This window comes from Grus americana, chromosome 1, assembly GCF_028858705.1.
Source record: "Grus americana isolate bGruAme1 chromosome 1, bGruAme1.mat, whole genome shotgun sequence".
NCBI classification, from domain to species: Eukaryota; Metazoa; Chordata; class Aves; order Gruiformes; family Gruidae; genus Grus; species Grus americana.
This window is the reverse complement of record NC_072852.1, coordinates 66274091-66301494: the sequence shown is the minus strand read 5'-3', so window position 1 is coordinate 66301494 and position 27404 is coordinate 66274091. Positions and strand designations below refer to the sequence as shown.

General features: G+C 43.3%; 1 protein-coding gene across 1 annotated transcript; it reads right to left on the bottom strand.

Annotated features, from left to right (window-relative positions):
• Positions 1–68: 68 nt before the first annotated feature.
• On the bottom strand, positions 69–27404 carry FAM180A (family with sequence similarity 180 member A). The gene is made up of 3 exons (XM_054849117.1): positions 27134–27404; positions 4018–4118; positions 69–2992 (listed from the first exon to the last, which is right to left on the bottom strand). Exons 1-3 carry the CDS (start codon positions 27207–27209, stop codon positions 2651–2653), a joined length of 519 nt encoding a protein of 172 aa, XP_054705092.1. The 5' UTR covers positions 27210–27404; the 3' UTR covers positions 69–2650.

Here is a 27404-nt window from a genome sequence, read left to right as displayed (position 1 = left end):
TTACCCATGCTGCAAGTTGCTAAATAATAAATCTGCTGCTGAAATCAATACACTGCAAAACCAATTAGTTTTACGTAGATTATTTTTATTATTACATTGACAGTCTCTGTTAAATTAACCTGGGCAGTCCAAGCACATTCCCAAGGAATAAATCTCTTTTCCTACACTACACATAGTAATGGGAGGAGGGAAAGAAACTCAGAAAGGCTTTATTTTCTGTTAGGGAGGTAAAGATTTCAATTACGAATTTGTAAGGTACAGGAAGGTATGTATGCCACACGGAATGATTGGATATTCAAAACTATCTGTAATTCTTTTCCATGGGATACTTATTGATGAGTAAACTCTGATTTCTGGACAGTCCTATTGTGGGGTCAGGAGAGTGGCTGGGAGGTATTTCTCTGGATGGTGATTACTACTAATTAATACATGCTGTGGAGCTCTTTCTTGTTATCTTTGCAAACTTGGAGTCACTGACTGTAAGGGATTTACGAGTTGCCCTGGTTCCAGGCTCTTCCAGCAAGTGGTGCTTCAGGGAGCCAAGAAGAAGCAGAGCTGGAAAGGCAGGAGCATGCTCCACAGCATTTCTCCTCCATGTGTTTATAAAGCATGGCGTGGGTAAAAAACACAAACAGATCATCAGTGTTTATGCTGAAGGCTTAAAAGGCATGTGGACTGTAGCGTAAGGCTGCTTTCTGGGCGCTGAGCTGTGTGTGCAAGTAGAGGAGACAGAGATACTCGTGGCTCATAGCTTTGTGGTTGAGATTTTCAGTTTCCTTTGCCATATGCCAGCCAGGCTTTGAAGATGGCCAACAATATTCAGGTATAAAAGCGCACCTACACATACATGCATCTAAATGCAAATACGCACACTCATGCATGTACATATAGAAACTACTGGGAGAAACAGGACTGACTGTCTTTTATAAGCCCTTTGTCCAACTGCTTTTGCCATTGCCAGCCTGTCTCTAAGGCTGCTGTGGGTTCACACTCCCACGGGTGATTGCCAAACCCAGTGTGCTCTGACTGCTTGCACTGTTTGCTGTTTGCTGCAACAAAGTGGTGCTGGATGGATTTTTTTTCAACTCCAGTCCTTGGAGCATCTCTGTCAAGGGACACAGAAGAGTTTATTCATTTTGCCCAAGTGATGCAGAAGCAGATAAACATGGTTCAGAACAGGGGTTGGTGTCCCCAGTACTCTTTTACAGCCTCAGGGATTTGTGATTTGGGGCTGTCTCCTTAAGATATTATGCAAACAAAGAGATAGAGAGTGCTGGTATGAAAGGATTAAATCATTGTTCAGCTGTTTTCCCATGCTCTGGCAGTAGAAGCACCTCTAATATCAATAGAGAAACAGAGTTTGTTTAACTTGTTCACAAAAATTAGGGGATTTGCTTTAGAAAAGGTTAGATTTTTCATTGCTAGTCATTTGTCTGACAAGATATATCTCCTTTTCCTGTCCATTTTCTGTCCATGATTTTTTTTTTTTTTGCCATTTATAATAATCAGTTGCAATATTTCTACAAAAAATTTTGCCGTAAATAAGTACTGCTTTTCCACTGCTCCCAAAGTCATAATTCCCACCCCTAGATTGGTGAATGGCCTTTTCTGTTAAGTGGTCAGATGCAATCGTTCCCTGACTGAACAATTTAGGATTCTTCCATGTACTCAGCACTTATGTGCACACACATCCATGAACATACACACACGTATACACAAGTGAATATATAATTTACCATCAAAACTGAAAATGAGCCACACTTAAATTCAGCACCAGATATGTTTTAATGCACCTTCCTCCCTTGCTTCAGGGCGATTCTGAAGCGTGGGTTGGACGACCTACGTTCAAGTGATAGAACCAGGAAAAATGTGTCATCATTAAATTAAACAGGGCCTTTGTCTTGCCTTTGACTCCACTTCCCTTCAAAAAACCAAGGAGCAGAAGCAAAAAGTCATGTGCAAACAATGATAGAATCATTGCAGATTGTTTGGGAGGGCAGCTCTGGGAAGTGGGGAATATGTTCACAGGCATTGTTTGCTGCTGGTGTTCACAATGCCCTTTGTCTTCTGCAAATGTTATTGTGATTAAAAACTGGTTCAGCCAAATGAAGTGAATCAGATAGTGCTTATTTGCAAGAATATTTGGAATGAATATATTTGGCATAATTTCTGAAGGCTGACAGTTATGAATCCCCTTTCTTTTACAGAGGGCCTTTGCATCTCTTTATAGTATTCTTTTACTGGTCAGCCAAAATATGAACTTGTTTCCTCAGCTAGGAAAGCAGCACTCTCCAGCACATACACATAGGTATGTGAACATAAGCCTAGTATACTTATATATTCTTTATAGGAAACCCACAGGACAAAACAAGGGCATAGCTGTTTGGGGTGTACACCAGATTCCCTTCTTTGCCTGTCACAGAGTGTGCCTCCAACCCAGCACAAAAAAGGAATTCCCGGGACTGAAGATAACAATTTTTCCCCACTTAACATGGAACTATAAAGTGGATTCCACAAGAGGGAGCTAGAAAACAAATAATATTTCATGAAGCAGGCTATTAAACTCTTTATAGAATAAAGTGGTGGATGTGCTGTGTGTCCCTTATCAACCAGAAGAGGTGGCTGAGTGGCCGTTGCATCAAGTCTCCCACTATGATGGCTCTTCGTTGTATGGGAACATCAAGTCGTGCTTCAGGGCTTTGTAAAGACTGACAAAGGATTCAGCCCAAGCGTCTTTCTGGTGCCCCTGGGACTGAGCAGCCCTGTAGGCTGTGTAGACCATGGTCAGCACTGTCCTTTCAAAGTCTTCTTTCTTGAGGACCCGTGGGTAGGAAGACAGCCTGCTACTCAGCCTGCGGATCTCTGTGATGCTCTTGGGGATAATCTCATTGCAGATGATGTCAAACTCAGCAGCCTTCCTCAGTGAAGCAAGCTCCTCATCTTTGATGGAGATCCTCTGAACTTTGTCAATGTCAAGCTCAGCTAAAAGAAACTGGTACAAAATCAGAACACAGAAAGCTATTTATCTTCGCCAAGAGATTCTAGGCAGAGTAAATGTAAATTAACAACATGTCCTTAGGTCTTTACTTAGGTCAAATGGAGACAAAACTCTTGTGGCAATGGCTGGAGGTGGGACAGACCAGAAAGTCTCTATGTGAATGCTGGACTCCTGTGTTACCTACCTGGCAAAATTAGAGACAGGCTATGGTGAAAGGAGAGAGGGAAAAGAAAAAAAATAGGTAGTCTTCTGTTGTCCAAAACAGACATGGGTTGGTGCTGGTGTCACATGGGGATTAGAGAGATGGAGACAGCAGCACAGCTGGGAAAGGCCGTTTACCCTGTCAAGGATAGTAGTGATGGCTTAGCTCTGTGTGAGAGAGCGTGGCAGTGGCTTCCCAGCCCATCTCCCCTGTTTGGACATCCAATCCCAGTTTCTGAAGGTGTGGGATAGATAGACTTGACCCATACATGTGCTTCAGGTGGGCCACTTTCCCTTAGCTAACCGTATGACACTGTTCCAGACTGTGACTTACATCTGCAGTCTCCACGGCTGCGGAAGAGGGGACCTGAATCATTCTGAAGTGAAACAGGCATGCCCTTGAGATTACTTTGCAATGACTGATACTCGTGGCTTTAATGATTTGAACAAATAATTTGGGACTGAGACTTAGACCAAAGAATTTAAATGCATTGTGTTGTTAATACGTAACTGTTCTGGAAGAAAGCTGCTTTCAGTGGAAAGCCATTTGCTCTGGTTTTCACTTTGCCTGTCAGTGAGCTAGAACCCACATTTGAGGTACTGCAGGCAACTGCTGCCTGTTTAAGTGCTGAAAGAGCTGAGTTTGTCATATGTATGTCTGTTCCCTCCCTTCTGGTGAGCTATTACATAGTCAGCAAGGGGTTTACTGCTGGGATGAGTAAAAGTGACATGAAGACAGATAATGGATAACCCCAGCACGGAGAGTAACCTCAGTCTTGGTTAGGGCTTAAGGTACCATCTGCTCCCATATACTGAACCTCATAAAGCAGGACAACATCTTCCAGCGAGTTTTGTAGCACTGGATTAAGGAAGGCAGCTGAGGACCTCTTGAATCGCTGAGCAGCTGGGAAAAGCATAGCTGGAAAATAAAAAATGGGAAAAGAGAGGTTCCATAGGGTAGCAAACACTGAAAAGAGGAAACACTTTTTAATAATAGATTCAACCAAAGAACTGTCTGTTGCAAAGACTTACTGGGGAGGGGAAAAACTCTGTTTTGTTTAATGTTGTATGTATATGATCTAGATGTTGATGTTTAGGTAACCATAGTTTGGATTTGTTGGATTTTTTCTTATACTCAAGAACAGGACGGTTTTTTTAAAACTGTATTTATGTGACTATCAGTGCACTTCCTCATAAACTTCACTTCTCAACTTTAACTGTTGTTTACCAATAGATAAATTTTGAAACCAGTTAAGAAAGGAAAAAAAAAAACCCAATAAAACCAAACCACCTTTTGAAAGGCATAGACTCGGAAGCTTAAATGCAGTTCTGTTTCCTGGGCTGTTGCCAACTGTTGACTTTGATAAAGTTTGACTTGTTAATGATATTTAAGTTCAAGTAATGCAAGGAGAAAGAAACCAGGCCCTCAGAGATTGTGTTAATTAGGACCTTTACTATACAGCATAAGGAAAATTAATCGGGGCAATACTAGGTATGAAGTAATTTATGCTTGACCCAGCAAAGGTTATTTTGGCCTTGAATTAGCTAGGGAATATAGTATAGGTAAAATAGTTGTTGAACTGAAATAAGCATACTGCAGCTGGATACTACTAACTGTAAATGCATCTTGCAGCGATGGGTTTCAGGCATTTTGGTAAGACACCTACAGAGCTAAGTGACTCCTATTGGATCCATGTGAGTTTAGATTAAAACTTGTTTAAATAACCAAATAGTACTTGCAGGGTATGTGACTAAAAGCCTGAAGGAATGAATGCCCCAAGTAAAAGAGCAGAGGTGTTGAAAAGGACTTGGTCTCTGCAGTAGCCTTTCCCCAGCATGATGCCTTTACTACCCGAGCATCTTATCTGGCCCAGCTGAGGAGGCTGTGAGTTTGGGAAAGCTGCCTGCAGGTACTGCTCTGCAAGAGCGTTTGCCTGGCTGATCACCGGCAACTGGGGCTGTACCCATTTTCTGCTGCTGCTCCATCACTGATGTTCACCCCTCTTGCTCAGAGCTTTGCGTAGACGCACTGGAACTATTCCATCTTTCGCTCTTGGCAACTGGAGAATGCAATCAAGTGCATGTGAAGCACTTCAAACTTGAAGCACTAATTGCTGAGTAATTAAAACTTTTACTACCGGACAATTAAAATTCTAATTAGTAAGCAGCTGGCAGAAATCCAGTCCATAATGATGACGATTCATTTTTATCTGCTTTTGATGCCCTTTCAGTGGAAACAGCCTCAGAGTGCAGAGTACCTCCACATATGCAGATGGTTTACATCTCAAATATTCCCTGAGCCATGGAAAAGGTGTCTGTGGCATCTGGCTTCAGTGCTGTCATGATTATTGTCATCACACTGATCGCTTTTAACTTTCAGGCCAAGTGCAGATTCCTACCGTGGAGCTGAGCTAGGAGTCATCAGATTCAGCCCATCACCGCTCACCCAGAAAAGCCTCAGTGAAGGACTGGCACAAACATAAATGCCATGTTATTGATTTAGTACTGACTCACTTGCTGAATCACAGGTAACACCTCAGAAAGCAGCTGTTTTTTTCTACCCAGCAGTTCCCCGGATGACATGGATTAGGTTAGGAGTTTCAAAGGGATAAGAGCCTCAGCTGCTGTGCTGTGAGAAAGGACTTTGTATGCATGGCAGAAGCATGCCATCCTCTGTAGGGACCAGACAGCACTGACTCCCTGATCTCATTATCTTGTTCCCAAAACATATCAAACTTCATTACTGTTCTTAGAGACTCTACTCAGAAACTCTTTCAGAGCTCGTTTGTATTTGTCATGGTGATCTGATTTTCCTGATCCACATTTTATTTCAGTCCTTCCCTTTCTTTCTCTTCCTGCACAGTAGTCAAATCCTTCTACCATCACTCCCTACACAGTCCTCTCCATGAATTCACGAGTTCCTCTGAGATCGTGCAAGCATTTAGAGCAAACACTCTCTGATTTTCATTACAGTGACTTAACACACATGTAAGTTAAGCACAAAAGCTGAGACAGAGAAAGATTTGCACCTAGTTTCTGCATTTAGTGATTACAAATTCCACTTAAAACTTTTCTGCTGACTCTACTTCTTCCTGCATTTATTTCTACCTCTGACATGAGTTAGCTGGGCAGCATCAAAGAACAGCAGAGGAGTATTACTGTGACTTACCATCTCTTTACTATTTTCTCCCCCAAGGGAGTTGCCTGTAAAGCTATCAAGCAATCATTTCATAGGAAGATGCAGAGCAATGTGCGGTATTTTATGGTGATGTTACAGCCAATTCGCTTCAATGGCAGTAGCTGTGAATGTCTGAGGAGGAGGGATCCCTATTCAGTATTGACAGAGAAAGTCCAACCCAGTGATCTCTGAAGTCAGTGGACAGACTCCTATCGAGTCATTGTTTTTACTTCTCTTACCAATGTGTCAAGACATCTCCAACTGAGACGTAGGTGCTTCTGTCCTAAGGGCTGAATGGTCACATAACGAAAAACTTATGATCCACAGAGATGAGGTAGGAAAAATAAGGTTTAGATTATCCTTGCTGAAAACTTTTCCTATTACATATCTGCGTACTGCCAGGCCCATCCTCTTCCAAACCTGTCCTTCAGAGGGTCCTTAGGAGTGCTCCCTGATCGGACCTCCCTCGCTGCCCGCTGAGGCCTCAGGGCTGGAGGTGGATGGGAGCAATGTGCCTGAGTGCAGCCACCCGCTCCCAGCGCACCTGCCCGACCCGAATGGCCTCATCCTGTGCCCCGGAGCACACCCCCGCTTATGCCTGAAGATGGTGGGCAGCCAACAAGTCTAGTCCTAAGGGTAGCTAAAAGTGCCCGTCAAAACATGGTGCAGGAGCCCCTGCTTTCTGCACTGCCAGAGTCCGTCCAGTCTCCTATGGCTCTGTTGACTCAACTCCGCTTCTCCTCAAAGATTACTCTGGTTTTTAAACAAAAGCTGCAGAAGTGTTTGCCAACTTTTTGGCCTGCTTCTAACTATTTAGCTCATGACAGCTTAGAAATTCTTTACAGTTTAAACATAATGGCACATCTGAGGCCAATGATAGCTTTATTTTAAAGATGCTTTCATCTTTTTTAAGAACTGTGCCAGAATTTTCTGGACCTCATTAGTCACGTGATAAACATTTGTGATCCTCTCCCAGGTTTTCCATGCAGTTTCACTGGTGAGGGTACAGATGTTTAGTTTTGCTTTCCAGTGCACGTTCCTGCTCATGATTTCCCAATTGCTGCCTGCTATGTGTTTGCTCAATGAGCACAGAGCATAGCTGTAGGAGTGCTCAATTATCTGTGCATCGTTGATGCCTTTTCTTCTCCTATGAAAAGGTTTGAAGCCAAGAGCATGGCGCAGGCCATCGCTCCAAAGCCCATAAGCTCCCTGAAGCTCCAGGACATGAACGCAGTGAAACTGTGGAAGGACTTGTGGGCCAAACCTCCTGACTCCCTGCAAGCAGAGCAAAGGAGAGTTGCCTGTTGGCGTAGGAAAGGCAGTGGCCCAGCTGGAGTTGTCCTATAAGCCAAAGTGAGTCAGCAAGCTGCCCGTTGTGTCCTCCTGTCTTAGATTACTAGGGCTTGACTCTAAAGAAAGCAATATGAAAATCATTTCTTCAGGCATCACTGGCTTCCCTGGACCAGTCCCCTATTTCTGGAAGTGCAAGACAGGGAGCGTTTGCACGGGCAGCAGCAGCTCCTGTTCAGTAATGGACCAAAGAAGGAAGAGTGATCTCTGAAACTCCTTTATGTGTTTGCCAGCAGTTGTAGCAGGGATTAACAGGGCTCTGCAAAACCATGCCCTCTCAGGCCACCACAACCATCTTTTTACTGCAAGCTCACAAACACGCCTCAGTACATCCAGCTTGTTCCCTCACAGCAAAAGTTTCCCTTTCCTGCCCAAAGCTTTTGAAGTCAGGACTCCTAGACCTCACTACCCAGAAGTTAATGCATCCCAAATTATAATGACAGCAATTTCTCCCTGTTTGGCTTTATCTTATTGGTACATCAGGGAATAAAAGGGATTACTACAAAATAGTTGTTCAGTGCTGTGAGTGCATTTGTGCATGAAAACAAATATGCATACTGCCCCCTAAATGAAAGGAAATAAAAATATAAAACTTTATAGGTTCATGAAGGCATGGTAAAGTATGTAATTTTTTTTTTTAATTCATTGGCTATTGTTGTTTTGTTCTGTCCTATAAGCCCAGAAAAACAGAGCATTTGAATTATACTCCAGTGGTGTGAATTTTTCTCTAGCCTAAACATCACATGGATAGAAAAGCAAAGTAAAAAAATCCATGGCCATGCTCAGCCTGTTTTTTATGCCAGCTTCTGCAAAAGTCAAAAAAGCCATCTTCTGGGCCAGATGCATAACCCTTTCAAGCTTGCTTTTAGTCAGCCTGGAGCATATGCTGTTTCCACTAGTGAGCTGGAAATTTTCCTTGTGTCACAACATTTTTCTCTAACCTGCCTGGAATTTGCACTAAATGGATCTCAGCACACCCAGAGGCCCCTGTCAAGAGAAGACATTTGTTGATAACCTGGTAACAGGTTTTCTCACTAGCACTGACTTCTTTGAAAGATGATGCTTCTTTGAAATGAATTCAAGCATTTTCCAAAGCAAATGAACTCACCACTGCCCACAAGGTGATTGCATAGGCAGAACACAGCAGCCATTACAATGCCATGCAAAAATTATGAGTGATCTTGGCTGGCTGAACCTATTTTGTTGAAGAGATTGCTGGGCAGTTCCTAGAAGTCATTGCTGCTTTGGAGCCTAGGGCAAATGCCTCATATGTTCACAAGAGGCTTTTCTTTAACAGTGTATGGGAAGCATTGGTTTGAAGTCAGTCTCTACATTTGTCCTTGACCATGCACTGCAGAAGAGAAGAGGACATGAGTCTCAAAGTTTGCGTACCCTTGATAAAGGCTTTTTGTTTCATGTTCCTCTTTGATCACTTTGCTTATGAGGGTTTACAATCAGATCAGAAGCATATTGTATATGTGAAGAGTTTTATTTCTGTCAGGTCACTCTTTGGTGGGTCTGTATGCTGAGTTGCTCCATTGCTAGAGTAACAATTCACTATCTCCAATTCACTGCCTAGGCTAACTGTGAGATTCCTGTCCTGCAGTCAAAGTCACTAAATATTTTGCTGCCCTGAGCAACTACCCACTTTGTGCCTGCACCAGATCTTGGTACCAGAAGCATTGCTTCCTCCAGGGTGAAGTGGTGATGGCCTATGCCTCCCTGTGTGGTGGCCAGTGAAAGCAGTAACGTAAATCACAAAAAGTGCAGTGTTAATAAATGTTGAACAGGTTTTAAGTGCAGTAATCCCATCCATCCTTACTTCTGGTCCTGCACTTGTCTCTTCCCCAGAAGGATGCATGTTCACCATCTGCAAGGTGTTTATACTGCCCTGGGCCCGCAATCGCTGCCAGGGCAGAACCTGAGCTTTGGCTGGCCAGCCCTGCAACGGAGTGTGCTCAGGCACAGCTTCTCTGCTCTTCCTGATGCTTTGCCTTCCTCGATCAAACTGATATATTAGAAATGATTGAATGCTTTGCCTTAGAGCAGCTGACATGGAAAGAGTGGGGAGCTGGAGCAAGAATAAGAGGAATAGAAACAAGGGAAGCATGCACAAAACCCTAGAAAGACAAGGGAAAAAGCTTCTGAAACTTGTATCTGGAATAGCAGTTACTCACATAAGTGGCTCCCATGACAACAAGTGCAATGCAAAGGCTTGTACATTCCAACTTTAATACATTTAAATCTCCATTATTGGGAGATTAAATCCCAACACCCCTTAGGAGAACACAGCAGTGAGATGAAGACGACATTTTAATTACAAACCAACATGAACTAGCACATTTTTAAAAGCAGCTACCAAGAGAATTTGCCTCTTTTTACTTTCAGATCCATATCCTTGCTCTCTTAGTCCTAAGACTAAAATTAATAGTGACAATGGTCTCTATTCCTGCCTGTTGGCTAAAAGTGAGAATAGACATTTGTTTCTTCTTTAGTTATAAAAAGAATGGTTAAAGGAAAAAAGCTCCGTCCTGAAATTCTAAGTTTTGTCAATAAAGATATAAGAAGTAGATCTTCCTACAAAAGTTGGTAACAAGCAACACTGTTCTTAGGAAAAAAAAAATCAGTTTAAAACACTTAGTATTAATAACAGATTGTATTCAATTCCTTAGTTCATCACATAATCAGTTTTTCCAACATTACCTTTTACTAATTTATCTCCTTTTTAAGAAACACACATATTCTGAAAGGGTGTCTCAATTCCCTAAAACAGAACCCACTCCAACCTACACTTCTGCGCTTCATAAGTGTCCAGAGATGTGTTACATTACATTATTGTGCAACAGAGCTTCTATATGAAAACTAGAGTGGTAATAGCCTTTCTAACTACTTGGCATGAGTGAGAAATGTAAAGGTGTGTTGGAAAGACCAAAAACTCCTCATGTTTACAGAAATGGATATCACTAGAGAAGGAAATGGTGCATCGGAGCCTGTGTTTGTGAGAGGTGGAGGATATTTTTTTCTTTTATGATTTCAGTAAGATGGTTTCAAAGATACAACTAGCATCAGCCAGCTAAAGTGGTCTGATAATTTATTCCCTCAGATGGAATTTCCATTATGCAGAATTTTCACCTTTTCCCAGCCTGGAGCAATGTATGCTGTGTTATTTATTCTTCCCTTGGTCATAAGGAGGGGGTCCTGACCTGGAATTATTTATGCTCACAAAAAAAGTTGCCATCAGCCAAGAGAGGACTTTAACATGCTAGACTAAAGTTGCTGCAGAAGGTTTGGAGAGAAAAAATGCACACAGAGAAACTGAAGGAAAGAAGAAGTGAAATATATCGTTACCCTTCAGTTTGCTGCCATATTACCAGGAACTGAGGATATGGTGAACACTATATGAGTGAAGGGCAGCAATAAATAAAGGAAATATCAACCCTGTTCCACAGGTTTAACACAGAGGCAATAAGCAATTTTGGTAATGCAAGATATTTCAGGCAGAGTTGGGAAATGAACTAATGCTTTATATCCCTATCTTCATTGCAGGGTCACCTCTCCTTCCCTTTGTCGTTCACAACAGCCTTTGTGCAAGGGGAAGGCGCAAAGTAATCTAATTGAACACGTTTGCAAATGTTTCTTACAAATGAACAAATGAAAGGATATAATGACGATCCAATCTACTCCCATTTCTTCCAGGAAGGAGCAGAGAAGGGAGGGAGTAAGGGAGGGAAGAAATAGAGCCAGGGATTGGTGTTTCGGTGTGGAGCCACAAGGAAGGACCCTAGGAGCAGAGCGAAGTAGATGACTCCCCTGTTGAGCAATGGAGCTGGAGCAATGGAAATCAGAGCTCTGCTTTGTGGGAAAGGACAGAGCTGCAGCACCTCCAAGAGCTCTATGCATCATGCTACTGCTGCTCTGAAAGGTAAGACCTTCGAAACCAAATATGTCTCTCCAGTTCTCTGCCTTTTTTATGTTAGCATCACAGAGCCCAAAGGAATGGGCTTGAGCCCTGCGCCACCTCCCAGGTACGTATTTACACAGAGCTGAGACACTGAGCACAGAGGAGAGGCATCCAGTAGTTAATAATGGCCTTTTTACATTTTGTTGTACATTCTTTCTCGGTCAGACTTCTTTGGTTTCCTGGCAGGCAAAGGCGACTGAGCTAGGGTTTTGCTGAGGCTGACCTAATTACAGCTGCAGCTGCAAGGGGCAGTCTGGTGCACCTGCCCCCAGTCAGGCTCTCCCTCCTTCCCTTTCGGCCAACGCTCCTTTCTGTGGCCACACACTGAGCCAAGCTGGGGATCTGTCTGGTCATGAATGAAGAGAAAAAGTAAACCAAAAAAAAAAAAAAAAGTGGTAGATTTTAGCTGCCTCACTCCTCATCACAGCTGCTACGCCAGCAGCGCTCCTACATGTGAGAAACTCCCAGTGCAAGTGTGGTCCAACTGCTCTTAGGACATCTGGTGATGATTCCAGTTCTCAGATGATATAAGGATAGACATCAGCACTGGTTAGGAAAACCAGAAGCCCTTCCTCATGCCTACACACCCTTGATCTAAACACCAAGCTCATGGGCTCCTTTCTGTGGATGGCCACCTCAACTAGTGTAGTCATTGCTCCTGCTAGAGGTGAGGATCTGCTGCAGGACCACTAGCTGCCAAACACTTCTTTACCTTCTATGCTCACATCCCGCTGAACTTTTAACAGAGTAAATTCAACTGGCACAAAGAATATCTAAAATTTATTCCAAGACTGGAAGGTGAGAAAGGAATCAAAGGTCCAGTTTGAACCACAGACCTAGCAGGGAGCAGTATGGATTTTATTTCATTATCGCGACTGACAGCTCAGATTCTTCACTGCAAGTATTAGCTGCTGTCATTGACTGCTTCCATAAAATGTCTATTCAGAGAGTAGGAACAAGGCCATGTGCTTTTTCTAAACAGCCAATACCATGCAGATTTAGGAGCTCTCTTTGAAATTACCCTGCCTTTTTATCTGGGAGAATGGCAATGCCCTACCACATGCTAACAAGAGAATTAGCAGATTTCCATCTCATGAAGTCTTCCAGTTCAAACTGTCTGTCTCTTCAGAAACAATGCATTAATGTAACACAATGCACTCGATCTGATGAAAGGAACACCATGTTACATTCTGTGCAGGTGGCCAAACTGAAGAAATACATGGACCTTCTGATTTTAAAATCTATGGCCATATGATCTGCAGATTAAGAAAGATAATGAAGGATTCTTGTTATTGCTGACTGAATTGTCCTGTGGTGAATTATCCATGGGAACTGTCCCACTGAGATTGTGGAGCAGTAGCTGAGGTCAATAAAAACAGAAGAAATGATAGGGACACTGAAATTGTTCATTTAAGCCATCTGAGAATAGTTTCAACTAACAAATAAATTCAGGTGTTAGACGATGGATCTAGGAACTGTTATTGTACTGATAGAAAGTATTTATTATTTTAATTGTGTATGAACTGTTTACCAACATATAGTGGCACACATGCAAAACAAGCTATTCCTCAAGCTCACTAAGTATCAATATCACAGCTCAAAACTGAGGAGGTATAAACATTATATTGACCATTTCTTCTCCCTCAGATAAAGAACCAGAATTGTCTCACCCTTTCTTTCAAATCCCCATCCGAGTTGAAATAAATTGTTGGGAGGAGAATACGCAAATGCCAGTTTTCTGCTTCCTCTGCTTTGGGATTTCGCTTGTTCTTCAAAAACAGGGAAACACCAGCTGCCTTTCCAGCTGCTCATTGAGCTACAAATGTCAGTGCACCTGCCGCTGGTTTTCTTAATGACATGAATATGTGCGGGATGGAGAAAGTCTATAAACAAGCCTTGCCCAATAAGCAAAAAGCAGGGGGATACTGGGTCCTTTTTGTGGGGAAATGAGTTATTTCTGGAGACAATGCCTTTTCAAAGGACTGTATGTTTTCTAGGAGTGATGATAAAGACAAGAAGTCTGAGAAAGTAACTCAGAGCTGAAGATGGATTCAGGTATGTTTCTGAACTGGACTGGTACAGCTGTTTTGCCACCTGAGCAGAACATGAAGAGTGAAAAGCTGTGCTGTGTCCCTCGGTAAGAAGCACATGTCTCTCCTGGAGTGGTGAGTGAGGGTCACCGTGAGAAGGCAGCTATTCTGTCAAGTTCACACCTGCATGAATGTCTGGGCACCATTATGTTAATTTATGCATCTGCATGAAAATAATATTAAAAAATTAATGGCACTCAAATATAATCATCCACAAAATCTAATCGGTGGATTTCAATGTGTGCAGATGCAATGGTGGGCCAAGACAATCTTTGTGATATTGCTGGAAACATAGCAAAGAATTCTGAAGGATGAATGCAAAATGGTTTATTTTTATAGCTGCCTTCCCCACTCCACAAACACACATATGGGATTTCCATTTTACAAAGCTGTCATTTTTCCACTGTTCCTTGTTATTTCATGCTCTTCTAAAATCTGACTATTCCTAGATCTTTTAGGTTTCACAAATGGCTGAAATAAAGCTGAGACAGACGTACAACTGGATTCACCATTAAATACAGAGAGCCCTGCCAGAACCTTGAGTATTGCAAACTGCTAAAAGCAGCTGGACACTGTGGACGAGGTCCTCAGATGACCTGAGCTGGCACCACCAGTCCCATGATGCTGCTCTGTGGGCAGCCGGGTGACAGAGAGCCCTGTGCTATGAAAGGCACGCTTGGGATCGGACGGAAGAGAAGAAGGTTAGATTCAGGCTTACAGAAATCTTACTGCCAACAAAATAACGCAAATATCTTGTTTTTTGAGGAGTGGGAGCTGAAAGGCACAAAATGCTGACAGTTGCTCCTGAAACTGATGGAAATTCAAACCTCAACATCTTTCGCTGCTGCAGATCCTGCCCCTATGGATGCCATCTCTCAGTGGCTCCCAGCCCAAAAGGACCCTGCCAGTCTGTCCTGTTTATCTGAGTCAGTGCTATTCTTCCCTACCACACATTCCCTTCTCCTGGGGTCTTTTGAGCTGAACTTGTAAAATAGATTTTGGCTTACAGAAAAATAGTCTAAGTACATGTTTAAGGAAAACATGCTAATGACCTCATGCTCTAAACTTAGGAAGAATAAATTTGGAAAAAGGGAGGACGACTTGACTTCCAGTGAAAACCTCTAGCATGCTGCTGACTGAAACCAGATGGGAGTTTATTCTTTGACTCCTGTGTGCTTGGGGATTGGTAAAGAAGACATTATTACTGTGGAGAAGCACTTTAGATAAACTGCTGTGATAGTCACATTGTAAACTTGACTTTAGGCTTTCTTCTTACTAATTCAAACATTCTGAAGCTTGCATAATGAAATGTGCTTACTTAGAAAAGTTTTTGCCAGCATGTATACACTCCATGGGCTGTCACTATAGGCTGCTACTGAAAAATCTTTTGGTCAATCTGACATCTGTTGCCTTGTACCTAGAGAAGCACTCTTTGCAAAAACTAGACTTCATTGTGTGATAATTCTTCATGACAGTTCTTCCTCAGCTTGGTAGTGATGATAATCTGCCAGGTAAGCTTATAGAGATCATCTGGTTATGAACATGTGATTGATATTACTGGTCTTTGGCCTATAGGTAAGAGGTAATCATTGTCTGAGATACTGGAGCACCCTAATCCAACAAACTAACAATTTATAGGGCTAGATTGACATTTAGCATCAGGCAGGGACTACTTGTCCCCCTATTTATACTTTTAAATGCTAGCCCCAGAAATCTTTAAGTTCTGCTTTGACCTCTGAGCAGTGCGCAGATATGAAGGATGAAGCAGAATGCAAACTAGCTTGTCATGGCTGAGCTCCTCGGACACACTGGATTAGGAGCTGTTTCCCATTGCATTGGATTACAGAGAGAGGCTGGTGTGAGCACTCCAGTTTATTGGGAAAGGGACACACAGAAGGTGATTTATAATTTTGTTTAAATAATGCATGCGCTACTTTTTGTCAACAAAAGCACCCATAAGGAAATGTACTGGGTTTTGAAAACAGGTAAGTAAACTACAATATGTGGTTCCCAGCTGAACTGCAGTGAGAAGGACTAGCACTCTTTTCCACCTCAGCGGGCAGACATTCAGGGGGTGCGAGGTCCAGCCTCGGGTTCAGCAGCATTCATATACAGAGGCGTCAGGGGAGATCACAGAACCACAGAACAGCAGGGGTTGGAAGGGACCTCTGCAGACCATCTAGTCCAACCCCCCTGCTAGAGCAGGATCACCTAGAGCAGGTTGCACAGCATCGCGACCAGGTAGGTTTTGAATATCTCCAGAGAAGGAGACTCCACAACCTCTCTGGGCAGCCTCTTCCAGTGCTTGGTCACCCTCACAGTAATGAAGCTTTTTCCTCACGTTGAGATGGAACATCTGTGTTCCAGAGATACATTTGCTTCTTTGACAGTTTAAGTGTTGTTTGGGAGCATGAATTCAACCAGGAGTGAAAAGCTTCTAGGGGACATCATAGATGTGTCTGAAAAGCCAGCTAGACAGGACACACACTTCCATCTTTTATCATGTAAGCAGAAAGGAGGGAGAGGTATAGAGTATTTAAGATATGTGATGAGTTGGTTACATTTACCTCACTGAAATTTGTGCAAGTAGAAATTGAGCTCTTTGCCTTGATGGTGATATTTTGCTTAAGAGTCCCCATTTGTTCCTTTGGAGGATATACATGCACACGTTGTTCAGCTTTGGAGTTCATCTCAGCTGGACCACGCTAGCTGTGAGCAGCACGCACAGAGATTGGGGCTGACATAACCGGATGCGTGCTGGATTGACTGTCTGTGGCACACGCAGTTAGTCATTCAGGTTTTGAAGGGCATCCAGAAATTCCCAGCAAATATCCAACAGCCTGCTCCCTAAATACAATTTCTGGCTAGGAAAGGAGTGTCTTTCTAGGGAAATACAATTTCTTACGGTATCCCTAACACTTAGCTATTTACCAGGCAGACTCTTTAAAGACAGACTTCCTCATCAGCTGGAGCCCACAGCATTTCCCTGCTGTGAACATGAGAAATACAGCACCACAGCAAGACAAGTCCCCAGTCTGTGTGACTGCCAGCTTGTGACTGCCTCATCTTTCTCAGTCCCATTGCTAAACATCTAAATCCCCGTCTCCGCTCCCTGTGTTCCTGAAGGATTCCCTCCATCCACCGCATGCAGCATGGCCCAGACCTCATCCAAGCAGTCGCTGTCTTCCCTCTGTGCAGCAGGGCTGGTTTTAGGGAGAGACGGGGCACCGTGAGAGGCAGAGACCTGGTACGGGAAGGCAGGAGGGTTAGATAATGCAGGTAAAAGCCCCAAGCCTGGGCCAGAAAACAGGTTTTGGCTGTTCTTGATGGTTGACAGAGGAAACTGGTATCTGTAGTCCATTAATCAAAATTGGGACCCTCTGAGCTGAGCTCAGACACCGTGCTGCCTGTTTATTTTGCCCTGGCTTTTCCCAGGCAGCCTGTGTGGAAGCAGGGCCGTGTTACCATCCTCCTTCTGCTGGAGAGCCCAGCACGGCACTCACACACCGGCCTTCGCCACTGGAGCCTAACTAATCGTATCTGATTCCTGTCATAGGGCACCCCAACGCGAAAAAATCTTTGGGTCTTTTCTACCCTTGTACCTTTGAGAGGACCTAACTGAGCTTTAGATTTGCTAAGTATAAGTCAGGTAGGTCAGCCCCTTTGAGCTCTGTTTACTGGTGGTAGAAAGCAACAAAACAAGCAGTATATATGTTTTTATCATTAGACTTATTACCTTCCAAAACTTTCTGCCAAATTGGCATGGCAATCCAGAAAACCAGAAGTTGCTGCGACTATGACAAATGAATGGTTTCACTTAACACATGCTGCACTATATTTGGATGCCTACAAGTAGTGTTTAACTGGAAATGGAGTTTGTTCAGTGCCAAGCCATGAACAATTGCGGTAAATAAAAATGAGGCATGCCTTAAATGCCTTTTTATTTTAAGAGGGGGCTTAAAACACAACAGTTCCCTCAGACATAAAATCTGCATTTAATGAATAAATTCAATAAACAATTACTTTGTGTCTTTTTAGAGCCAGGCATAAACAAAAACACAATGTCATGGCTGTGAGCATTATGAAAACCGGGGAGGAAACTGAGGGCTTGCAGAACTTGATCCATTCCTTCAGGGACTGATGGGGGAAAACAGGGATTTGTAGCACTGTTATTATGGTGTTAATGGGAAAGCTGGACCGGTGTTAATGGGAAATGCTGCAGCCTCATAGCCCTGTAAAAGAGCAAGTTTCTTGCAACTTCCACGGAATAAAACAGATTGTTTCTTGGGCAGCCAGTTCATACCTACATAGTTTAGAAAGCTCACAGACAGGTAAAAAACTCCCAGATGTGCGCAGGTATCTTGACATATTGCTGATTCAGTAGCAGTAACTTTAACTTTTATACTGTCACTGGTGGTGAATTGCCCAGACTAGTGTATCTCAATACCCTGGTGTGCTGAGAGGCTGGCGAGGACCAGAAGCAAACCCGAGTCCTGCTTACGTGAGAAATAGGCAGCGCCAGCTCCAGGGAAATGCAGCCATCCCAAGAGCCTGAGAAGCAGACGGCTGAGATGAAGACCAGCTGTGACAGACGAATATCTTCTGAAGGGCGGGTTCAAATGGGGATGTGTCCCATGCTGATAGGGCAGTGAATGCTACCCTAATCTTAAATATATGTGTGCTTTAATCTTTACCATCCACATTTATCACATTTTCTCTCTCTCCACACTTTCCCTTCCTCTTTTCCTCTCATTCACACTACTTCCTTCCATTTTCGCCTCCAGCTTTTTCTCTATTCTTTCTCAGCATCTTTGCCTTTTGCCTTTGCCTCTCTTGTCTCCCTCTCTGCAGCTCAAATAAGCCCTGCCAGATTGGAAAGTCTGTACTCTTTCCAAGACAGCGAAGAGATTAGAAGCATCGGCTCCATTTGGGGATGCCACCACCTGCCAAATAGATGGAGATGATGAAATCCTGATGTTCTGGCTCACAGCAGATATGCACATCCAGTCTGGTGCAGTTTACTCTCTTCATAACTAGGCAAAATCTAACCAAAGTGTTCTGCTGCCCTGGTGCCATGCCAGGGGGTGGGTGTCAGGCAGGCATCGCAGAAGACCTTGTGCATTTGGGTCTCCAACACGAGGCTGCAGCGCAACATTGCCCTTCCACTGTCCCATGTCCTTCCAAATAACCTCTGAGCTTTGAACAACTTATTTTTCCCTTTGTCAGCAACTTTTTTTCAGCTACCCACCTGGCTCCTCCTGAGCGGAGAGAGACTCAGTGAGTTTGGAGCCTGGCTCCTGGCTGGTGACCTGTTTCCCTGTGGCCGGGGAGGAATTTCCAGAGGACGAGTGGTATGCGTGCCGATCTCAGGGGAACTGGGGAGCTGCCAAACCTAACCGGCAAACTGGGCCAGGAAGGGCCCCACATACGCTTTCACCAGAGGAAAGGAATGTTTGTGGAAACTGGGAATAGTGGAGGCTTATTTAACTCTGCTCTTCTCCTCCTCACATTCTTCCTAGTCTGAAGCCCAGCACTGAGTTTGCCCTGGCACGAGCACCGCGATAGCGAGACAAGAGGAGCCAGGTTATTGCTGCAGCCTGGAGCACCTCAGTGGGGGATAAAAAGTGTTACCAACTACGGGTTAGCCACGGAGTAGGCAAAGGAGCCCTGTGACTTGTGGTGCAGACTCACTTTAATGTCTCTGTATGAGCAAGTGTGCTGTGGGGGATATATCATAAAGCTGCCATAGCAATAGCCAAATAAAACAGGGTTTGGGGGGTAATGAGAGACATGGGGACAATAGAGGCATATAAGATCCCTTTCTTGGCTTTCTTTACTTCCAGTGGGAGAGAAAATCCTATAGATGACTGTCTCCTTGGGGATTTTTGCTTGTGTGTCTCCCCACAAGTGTTATTTGCAGCTTATCCTCAAGTTGCTTTTTTTTTTCTTTCCCCTTTTTGTGATGCTTTGATACATTTCCTCCTCTGGTTCCCACCATCAGCTATCCATGTAGCTGACCTGCATCAGCTTCACCCATGCCAGTGCCATTTTGCTGAAAAACACTTTAACCAACAAATAATGTGTTTGGGCTGGAAACTTTTAACACTCTGTTAACATTCTGTTACTACACGAAAATAAATTACAGAGAATGACCGAGATTGTGGCCTCACTCCTGAGAGTGGAAAAATTCCCGTTGACTTCAGTGGATGCCAGTTTGCATATTTCGGTGCTTTTGAAGTTAAAGCAGGGAACAGACTGGTTTGCCAGACTTCGAACCAAGATGCTGACACAGCTCCCAGTTTCGCTGCAGCCGCATCCATGTACCCAACTAGCTTCTCTGCCTCTCAGATGGATGCAGCTCCCTTCGAGCAGGGCCACCGGGATGCAGAGGGAGCGTGCGTGGTTTTGCAGAGCCCCGTTCAAGGTGGGTGCAGGCTGTGCACGCAGGCAAGCACCAGCGTTCGCCTCCAGCATCCTAGGCCAACCCTGTGGGTCCTGCCCTGCCTTGAACCCGAGCACAGGCACTGCGTGCAAAGTTAATTGCTCCACCACTCAATGCTTTACCTCAGCAATTTACATCTTGCCTGTCACTGAGTAATCAGAGCCTCTGCAGCCTGACGATGTTCATTAAGACCTGCTGACTTTCCTTTCAATGACATTGTACTATTCAATGCTTCTGACAGGATTTCTTTCTGCCTGAGAAGACATTATGCTCTTGCCGAATATGGCATGTTTTACTCCCAGAAAACAAGAAAATCACTTTATGCTTCAGAAACAGAATTTAAAAAAAAATCACCACTATTAACAACATACAGGACTATGCGCACACAGTCATCCTGAAGAGATCTGGGGCAAGTGATTTAATTACCCATGCCTCACAATGAAAAGGGATGCTAACGTTTCCTCTCCTTAATTACACTGAAAGTTCTTTGGGGAAGGAAAGATTTTTTTTTTTTTACTGTGTGTGTTTGTGTAGTGCCAGGTACCAGTGGGGTCTCTGGGCCCAGAAATTGAGTAAAAGATAATCAGGACGGGACTCACAGAGCGCTCTACAGTCTCTGCGTGTGTACATGAGTTATTTCGTTCGTAACAGAGTTGCTTTGCCTATGGAAGGGAACATTGGCTTAACAGCACGCATTAAGAGCAGTGAGGCGGTTGTGAAAGGTAAAGTGAAGGGAGCTGTTTCCATCTGAAAGCGTAAGGAGGGATTTGAATGGCAGGAGGCGCTTCTGAGCTGGACTTTGGTTGGGACATGAGGACCCTTGTGTGAACTGATGCAGATCCCATGACAGTTCTATACCCGGGACTGAGACAAATACTTGGGACATTACAGCATGCAGGAATCCTAAAAAACCCACCAAAGTGGCAGCAAATGTCTTATTGACTTGCCAGTCCTTGGTACTGGGATGGAACTGGGATCCCTGAGAAGATTCTACTGGCGCTGCTTTCAGCTCATAGGTCTCACTTAGTCTAGCACGTATCAAAGAGAAAACAGCTTTACCTCATGTGTCTTCCTCTTGTTGCATACCCAGATTTCCTCAAAAATGTCTAGCTCCTTTCTCTTTTTAATTTTTGAGTCTGTCAACCAGTTTATGACTGTATGAGCTGTAAGCTTTAGCCATTTTTTGGCTGCTTCCCGTGGTGAAAAGAGCCTCAGAATCACTTAGATCTTTCCTGCTAACAGCATGACTGCTTTTATAGAGTACAATATTCATCTGTGATTTAAACGAAAATGTGGAAGCTTCTATAATCTATCCTCCCTCTGATCTCATCACAGTTTAGCATCACTGCCCTAGAAGAGATTATAAACTTTGATTTTTTTTTTTTAAGCATCCTTTGTATGTCTTTCAGTTTCAGGTATCCATTGTGAATTCTGATTCAGGGATCATCCTCCATGCAGGTTAAATTAATTAAGTCTGCCCCTAAAGGAGCATTTGCGGAATTAGGACAAGCTAGAAAGGATTTTGATTACAGTTGCAGCCCTACTCTATTGGATATTTATCCTATGAAGGTTAAATCCATTCAGAGACTGTTATATTCGAGCTACTGTTCACAACACCAAGCAGCTTTCCCAGGTACTAATAACTAATCCATTTTCAGCCCCTTCTTCAGTCCTCTCCCTGCTCTTCCTGCAATAGCACTTTGTTTAGTAGTTTCAGACTGCCACCACAGCTGATGCCCAAGAGATCTGCCACAAGGAACGGAAGGGCCACGTCTGCACCGCGCAGCAAAGCATAGCGCGGAGATGTCAGAGCCAGAAGCAGGGTGACCATATCAGCGTGGCACTATCAGGGTGGTCCCTGTTGAAAGGCAGAGCTCATCCCCTTGGGCACGTGCCATGCCTGTGACTATCACCCTGCTGGGACACCAGCTAGAGCCCCTTGCCCTGGCTCCGTGATCTCTGCTCCACACATCATTGTGCCATGCAGACATCCTAGTTGCCTCCTTAGCTCATTAATTCTCAAATATTTTCCAGACCTGCTTGAAAACACATTTTTGTCTTTGCTTTCTTCTCGTTTCTTAAAGGGCAAAAAATATTCTTCTAATGTCCCCTTCCTACTACTTACAGTGTAGGGCAATTTGGTTTTTAAGCATTATTTTTAGGTCTATAACAAATATTTATATTCACATCTTATACAGCTCTTTGCAAAGGAATTCAGGAAGTAAAAGCATAGGTATATATCCAGCTGCAAAGCTAATTCCTCTGAATTTCAATCCCAGACTTCCCTTCCGGCAGTGCCTCCCTCTCTTTACAGGTACAGTTGTGATACTTGGTGCAGTAATAATTTGCACCAGGCAAATAAACCCCCAGACCAGGAGACTCCAGCCTACAAACATACATTCCCAGGAATTCGTACAAACTTATGGAACAGACTCAGGGTAGGTGGGAAAAACCTCCGCAGCAGATCAATCAAGCCTTTTGCAACTGCAGTGACATCACTGGAATGGTTCCAACAAGTAGGGAAATTGGGGCAGTTGAGGCAATTTTCCAAGTGATCACACGGGAGTCAGAGAAAAGGGAAATATTGCATTTTCTCCGTAAAAAGAAACATTCTTTACACAGCCAGTCTTAGACAGAATTGGCTCTGTTTCATACCATTTCATATCTTTCATTGTTTTATGTGCACTACGTATCTTAAGAATTGAATAAAAATGACTTTATGGAAATTAAAGGAAGTTAAATAGATGTTGCATTTTGAAGTTCTTGTAGCTGGTCCAGCTGGTGTAATTTCTTTTTACCCTTGGACCAGACCTTTGGAAACCTCAGCATGTCCTAAATAAGCCAAGACCATAACCTGGTATACTCAAGGCCCACTGGGCATATATGTGTATATGTATTTGACTACTTGTGTTGTAATTACATGCTGTGTAATTCCATTTGCTCATGCTGTCCAAGCCAAAAATGTCAAACAAATGTTACTGTCAGCAGTGGAATCCCAGAAGTTGCTCGAGAAGGGAGCGCCTGGCTGTAAGGATGCAATATGAGTTGGGGGGGCAGGGGGGGAAGAGAGGCAAATAAGGTCAAAAGGTGTTGTGGTGCAGTGCATGTCCTAATCTCCACGGCACTCATCCTTTGCCCACACGGCAAGCTCATCAGCAACCTGGTATGTAGAAATGATCACAGAGTATAGAATATGTTAAACACTGCTTCCTTATAAAAGGACTGGCTGGCTTTCTAGCAACAGCCAGTCTCTTTCTCTTCTACATAGTCCTCCCTCTCCTGGCACGGGAGAGCTGCCAGGCTGCTGTAGCTAAGCCCACAAGGAGAAGCAGCCTGCAGAAGTGGCTCGTGTAGCAGCTGCTCCACCAAACTCACAAACTCAGTTGCCACAACACTAGAGCAAATACTAAAAGTTTGCACTGTTGTGGGGAAATCAAGGATGGGCTTTCTGTTCTTCCAAGTAATTCCTTCTGCAGAAAGCCTCTAAAGGGAACAAACCGTTCCCCTGGTGTTATGGAAGAACCATGCGACTTTCACCAAGCACTTAGAAACTGGGTACAAAATAATGCCTGTAGACCAGATAGATCTGGATGTGACTGTAATACCGCTTTTGAGGTCCAGAAGGCACAGCACAGCCATTCCCCAAAAGCATGAAACCTCGGTGGTGCTAATATATGAGAGTTTTACCTTCTTCTTTTATGTCTTTCAACATCTCCTTTTCCAGCCTCCACTGAGGGGCGAACTTACCATTGCAGCTACTTCCCCACTGTCCAAGAAGCCACAACCACAAGAAATTGTACTGCATCTTCACTCCCTGAGCAACCACATAGCAAGCATGCTACTGTTTGTATGCTATTTTTTGTATCAGGAAGCCCTCACAGCAAGTAAACTACAGCCAGCTGAGAAGAAATGTTCTAATAAGGATTGCCTTAGGATTTCTCTTCAGGGAACAGGCAATTCTTTTAATGCAGATCTGAAGCTAATTTCTGCTCTCCAATGTATTGGTACTCATCAGAGCAGTTTGATGAAAGCAACTGGGTGGCAAGCAGTGACACCGTCTCCGGTTACTACAGCTGCATGGGGTTTTTTGTTTATTCTTGTTGTCAAAGAACAGGATTTGTTTCATGGTTTCTCCAGAAAAAACATCTCTTAAGATCTGGAACTCTTTTTTGGGACCTTTAGAAATTAATATGACCTCACCTTTACCATGACATAGGGAATATGACTCAGTAGAGACCTAACATTACCTTTTCTCCCTAGGCAGGTGCTTCAGGAAATCTGAGATGGTAATACCATACACCTAAGCCTACAAGAGGCTCAAGGAAACCTGAGATGATGACAAGCAAATCATTTTGTCACCGCTCAGGATCCTTTCTTTATTATTCTGAACATGTCCACCCTAGGGACCAAGTTTTGCCTGTGACTTCTGGACCGATGTCCACAGCTGGATCTAGACAGGCTGAGGAGCACGTGAGATTTTCAACGCAAATGGCTGAGGGAGTAAAAACAAAAAAGCACTCAGTTTTCCTGCCAGAAATGATTTTTTTCCCCCATTCATTGATGCTCGTAAAAGCAAAAGGAAAAGGGAGGTGGCAGTCTGGAGTTCCCACTCACCAGTCAGCACAAGTATGTTCATCTTTCCTCACGTCTGACTGTTTCTCTTGAGCCAAAGCTTAAATACTTGGTTACGAGGGCTGGGCATCCAAGCCTGCCCCAGTGCCCCCTAGTGAAAAAAGTGGTAAAAGCTAGACCTTGTTTTATCCAATATTGACTGTTCATTTCTACTGCAAACAACAACTGCTGGTAATTAAAGCAGGACTCTTTGTCCTACTGTTTTGTAAACAATCTGGACTACTAGTCAACATGGAAATGATATGCAGATCTGTCTTTCATTTCCATCAGACCAGATGCTGATCTGCCTTTGCTTTTCCAGATCAGGAGTTGGATGAGATTTAAATGACTGAGGTTTAACCCAGACAAGAGTCAGTTGTTGTTTGTGGAGGGAGGCAGGGAGGTAGGGAGGGAGGTAGGGAGGGAAGAGCTCTGAGTGTGCAGAAGGGTGTGTCATGCCTACATACTCAGTTAAATTTCCTCTTAGGTTTCTAAGGAATTAAAAAATTAGGACGGTGCTTTGGCCCTCTAGATACTGCAGATTAGGATGGGATTGGTTGGGCTGACACATAGATACTTTAAGGGAGTGAAGGTTCTCTGAAGCAGCTATTGTTGAAGGAGTCATGCCTCTAAAACATATTTGGAGCTGAATAGTCCCAGCAGCTGTGGAGAAGAAATCTGGTTTCCTCCCCAGCAGATCTTGGTATGCAATATTTCTGAGACCTGAACTCCTTATCACAACAGGGAATGAATCTCCTCTTCCCTCTGAAGTCTCCAAAAACAAGCTTTAGAGCTTCCAGCTTTAAAACAATCTGCTTTCCCAAAAGGCAGAATAGAGTTCTGAAGTTTTCCTTTAAATATTCATGATTAAAATTGGACTTTAATAGTTGCATGGATTCCTCTGAGGGTTGTGTTGTTGTTGTTTAATTAAAATGTGTGTTAGCAAAAGTGAAGAACATCCTTAAATTGCATAGTGATTTTGTCATGGAAATGAACCCCTTTCTTTTTGCTTTTTTTTTCATTTCATAGGTAAGGTGACCTCATTCTTCCAAAAGGTAAGGCTGGGTTTTTTCATATATGCAGATCTAGTTCTCATTTCCCCACCCTTTTTTTTTTTTTATGTATCATCCTGAAAAGACATACTCTTATCTACAGAATTAAGGGATTTTATGATGACAGTTGGTGTCATTACCTCTATTATCCAGTAAGATAAAAGTAAGGTGCATGCAGGTATAATGACTCATCCAGTATCATCCAAGAGGCTGATGGAAATGCTAGGGAAAGAACCTGCCATTCCGAGTCCCAGGTCAATGCTCTGTCAGTGAGCCTCCACTAACTGCAAGGAACAATTAAGCATTCATACAGCCTTAGCAGAATTGCATAGCTCTTCATTGCTTCATTCCCCTACAAAATCAAAACCAAACCCAAACAGCAGACTAGAAAGGAACCAGATATAATGAGGAAGACATGGGAGACTGGGGTGGGGAGGGGGGCATCTGAATACTTGATTTCTTAACAGACTCCGGTTCCTTTAAGTATCTGTGAATTTCAGTATCAGAACCAAATAAATCTTTTGGGAGGTGTTTCCTTTCTCCACTTCCAGCAGCTACTGAACCCATGCCACGTACCGGAGGAGACAATAAAACAAAAAAGGGAAAGGACATCATCACTGTCTTTTAAGCAAGCATCTCCTATGCAATCCAATAGTCCCAAACCATTTCATATGTTACTGTCACACACTCGAATACAAATATGTCACAACTATATATTGTTATAGTGGCAGCTGAAGCCTGATAACCCCACAGGTAGCTTTCTCTATGTCGTATGTGCTAGTCTGTCAGGGTAGGGTCGTAGGCAATCCTAGGCACCTTGCACAATCCAGGCATTGTGTGTTTACTATTACCGGGTATCTGCCTGCTGGAGCAGAAGATTATGCCACCTGTGACTGCAAAGGCTTTTCCTTTAAGGTTTCATGACCTATAAATTTTGTTAAAGGAGAAGAAGAAAGAAAGGAAAAAGTGAGAAAAGAATGTAGGTTTGGTTCTTGGGATATTTTATATATATTTGTATTATAATAGAATACATATATCATTTCACCTTTATGCACTTATGCATGTGTATTTTTCTATTTGTCCATATAATTATTTAGCTGACCTGTTTAATGGAGAAAAAGAATTCCAGAGTTGGGAGGGACAAATTGTATATATATGTATATATATATATGTCTAATGGAACATAATTTCAGACCAAATCTACAAACTCAAAGTTTTCTCTTAAATAGTTTTTCATGTTTAAATCTTACCTCTGCTCCATCTGTGGGTCACAGTGGCATGAGCACTGTAATAGAACAGCAGCAGCAGCAAAATCTTCCAAAGCATCCTTCTCTTTAAAGTACGTACGTCTAGCTGTATATTAGCTTTTCAATTTCCTACCTCCTTTCTTTTCAGGAATAAATAAATGGCTTTTCCTCTCCCCCTCCCCCTTTGAAGGAGAACCTGTCTGTTCTTCTGAGTACAGCTGAAGTCAGTGTGCAGCTCCTCTCCCAAACCAAGTCTCCTCGGGATCAGGAAACT

What these genes read in the sequence shown, in the direction of transcription:
- FAM180A (XM_054849117.1), bottom strand. Translation starts at nt 27,209, where the DNA reads ATGCTTTGGAAGATTTTGCTGCTGCTGCTGTTCTATTACAGTGCTCAT. An exon ending in GACCCACAGATGGAGCAGAG is followed by an intron (nt 4,119 to 27,133) that starts GTAAGATTTAAA and finishes TTTATTTTCCAG; the next exon opens with CTATGCTTTTCCCAGCTGCT. An exon ending in ATGTTGTCCTGCTTTATGAG is followed by an intron (nt 2,993 to 4,017) that starts GTTCAGTATATG and finishes ATTTTGTACCAG; the next exon opens with TTTCTTTTAGCTGAGCTTGA.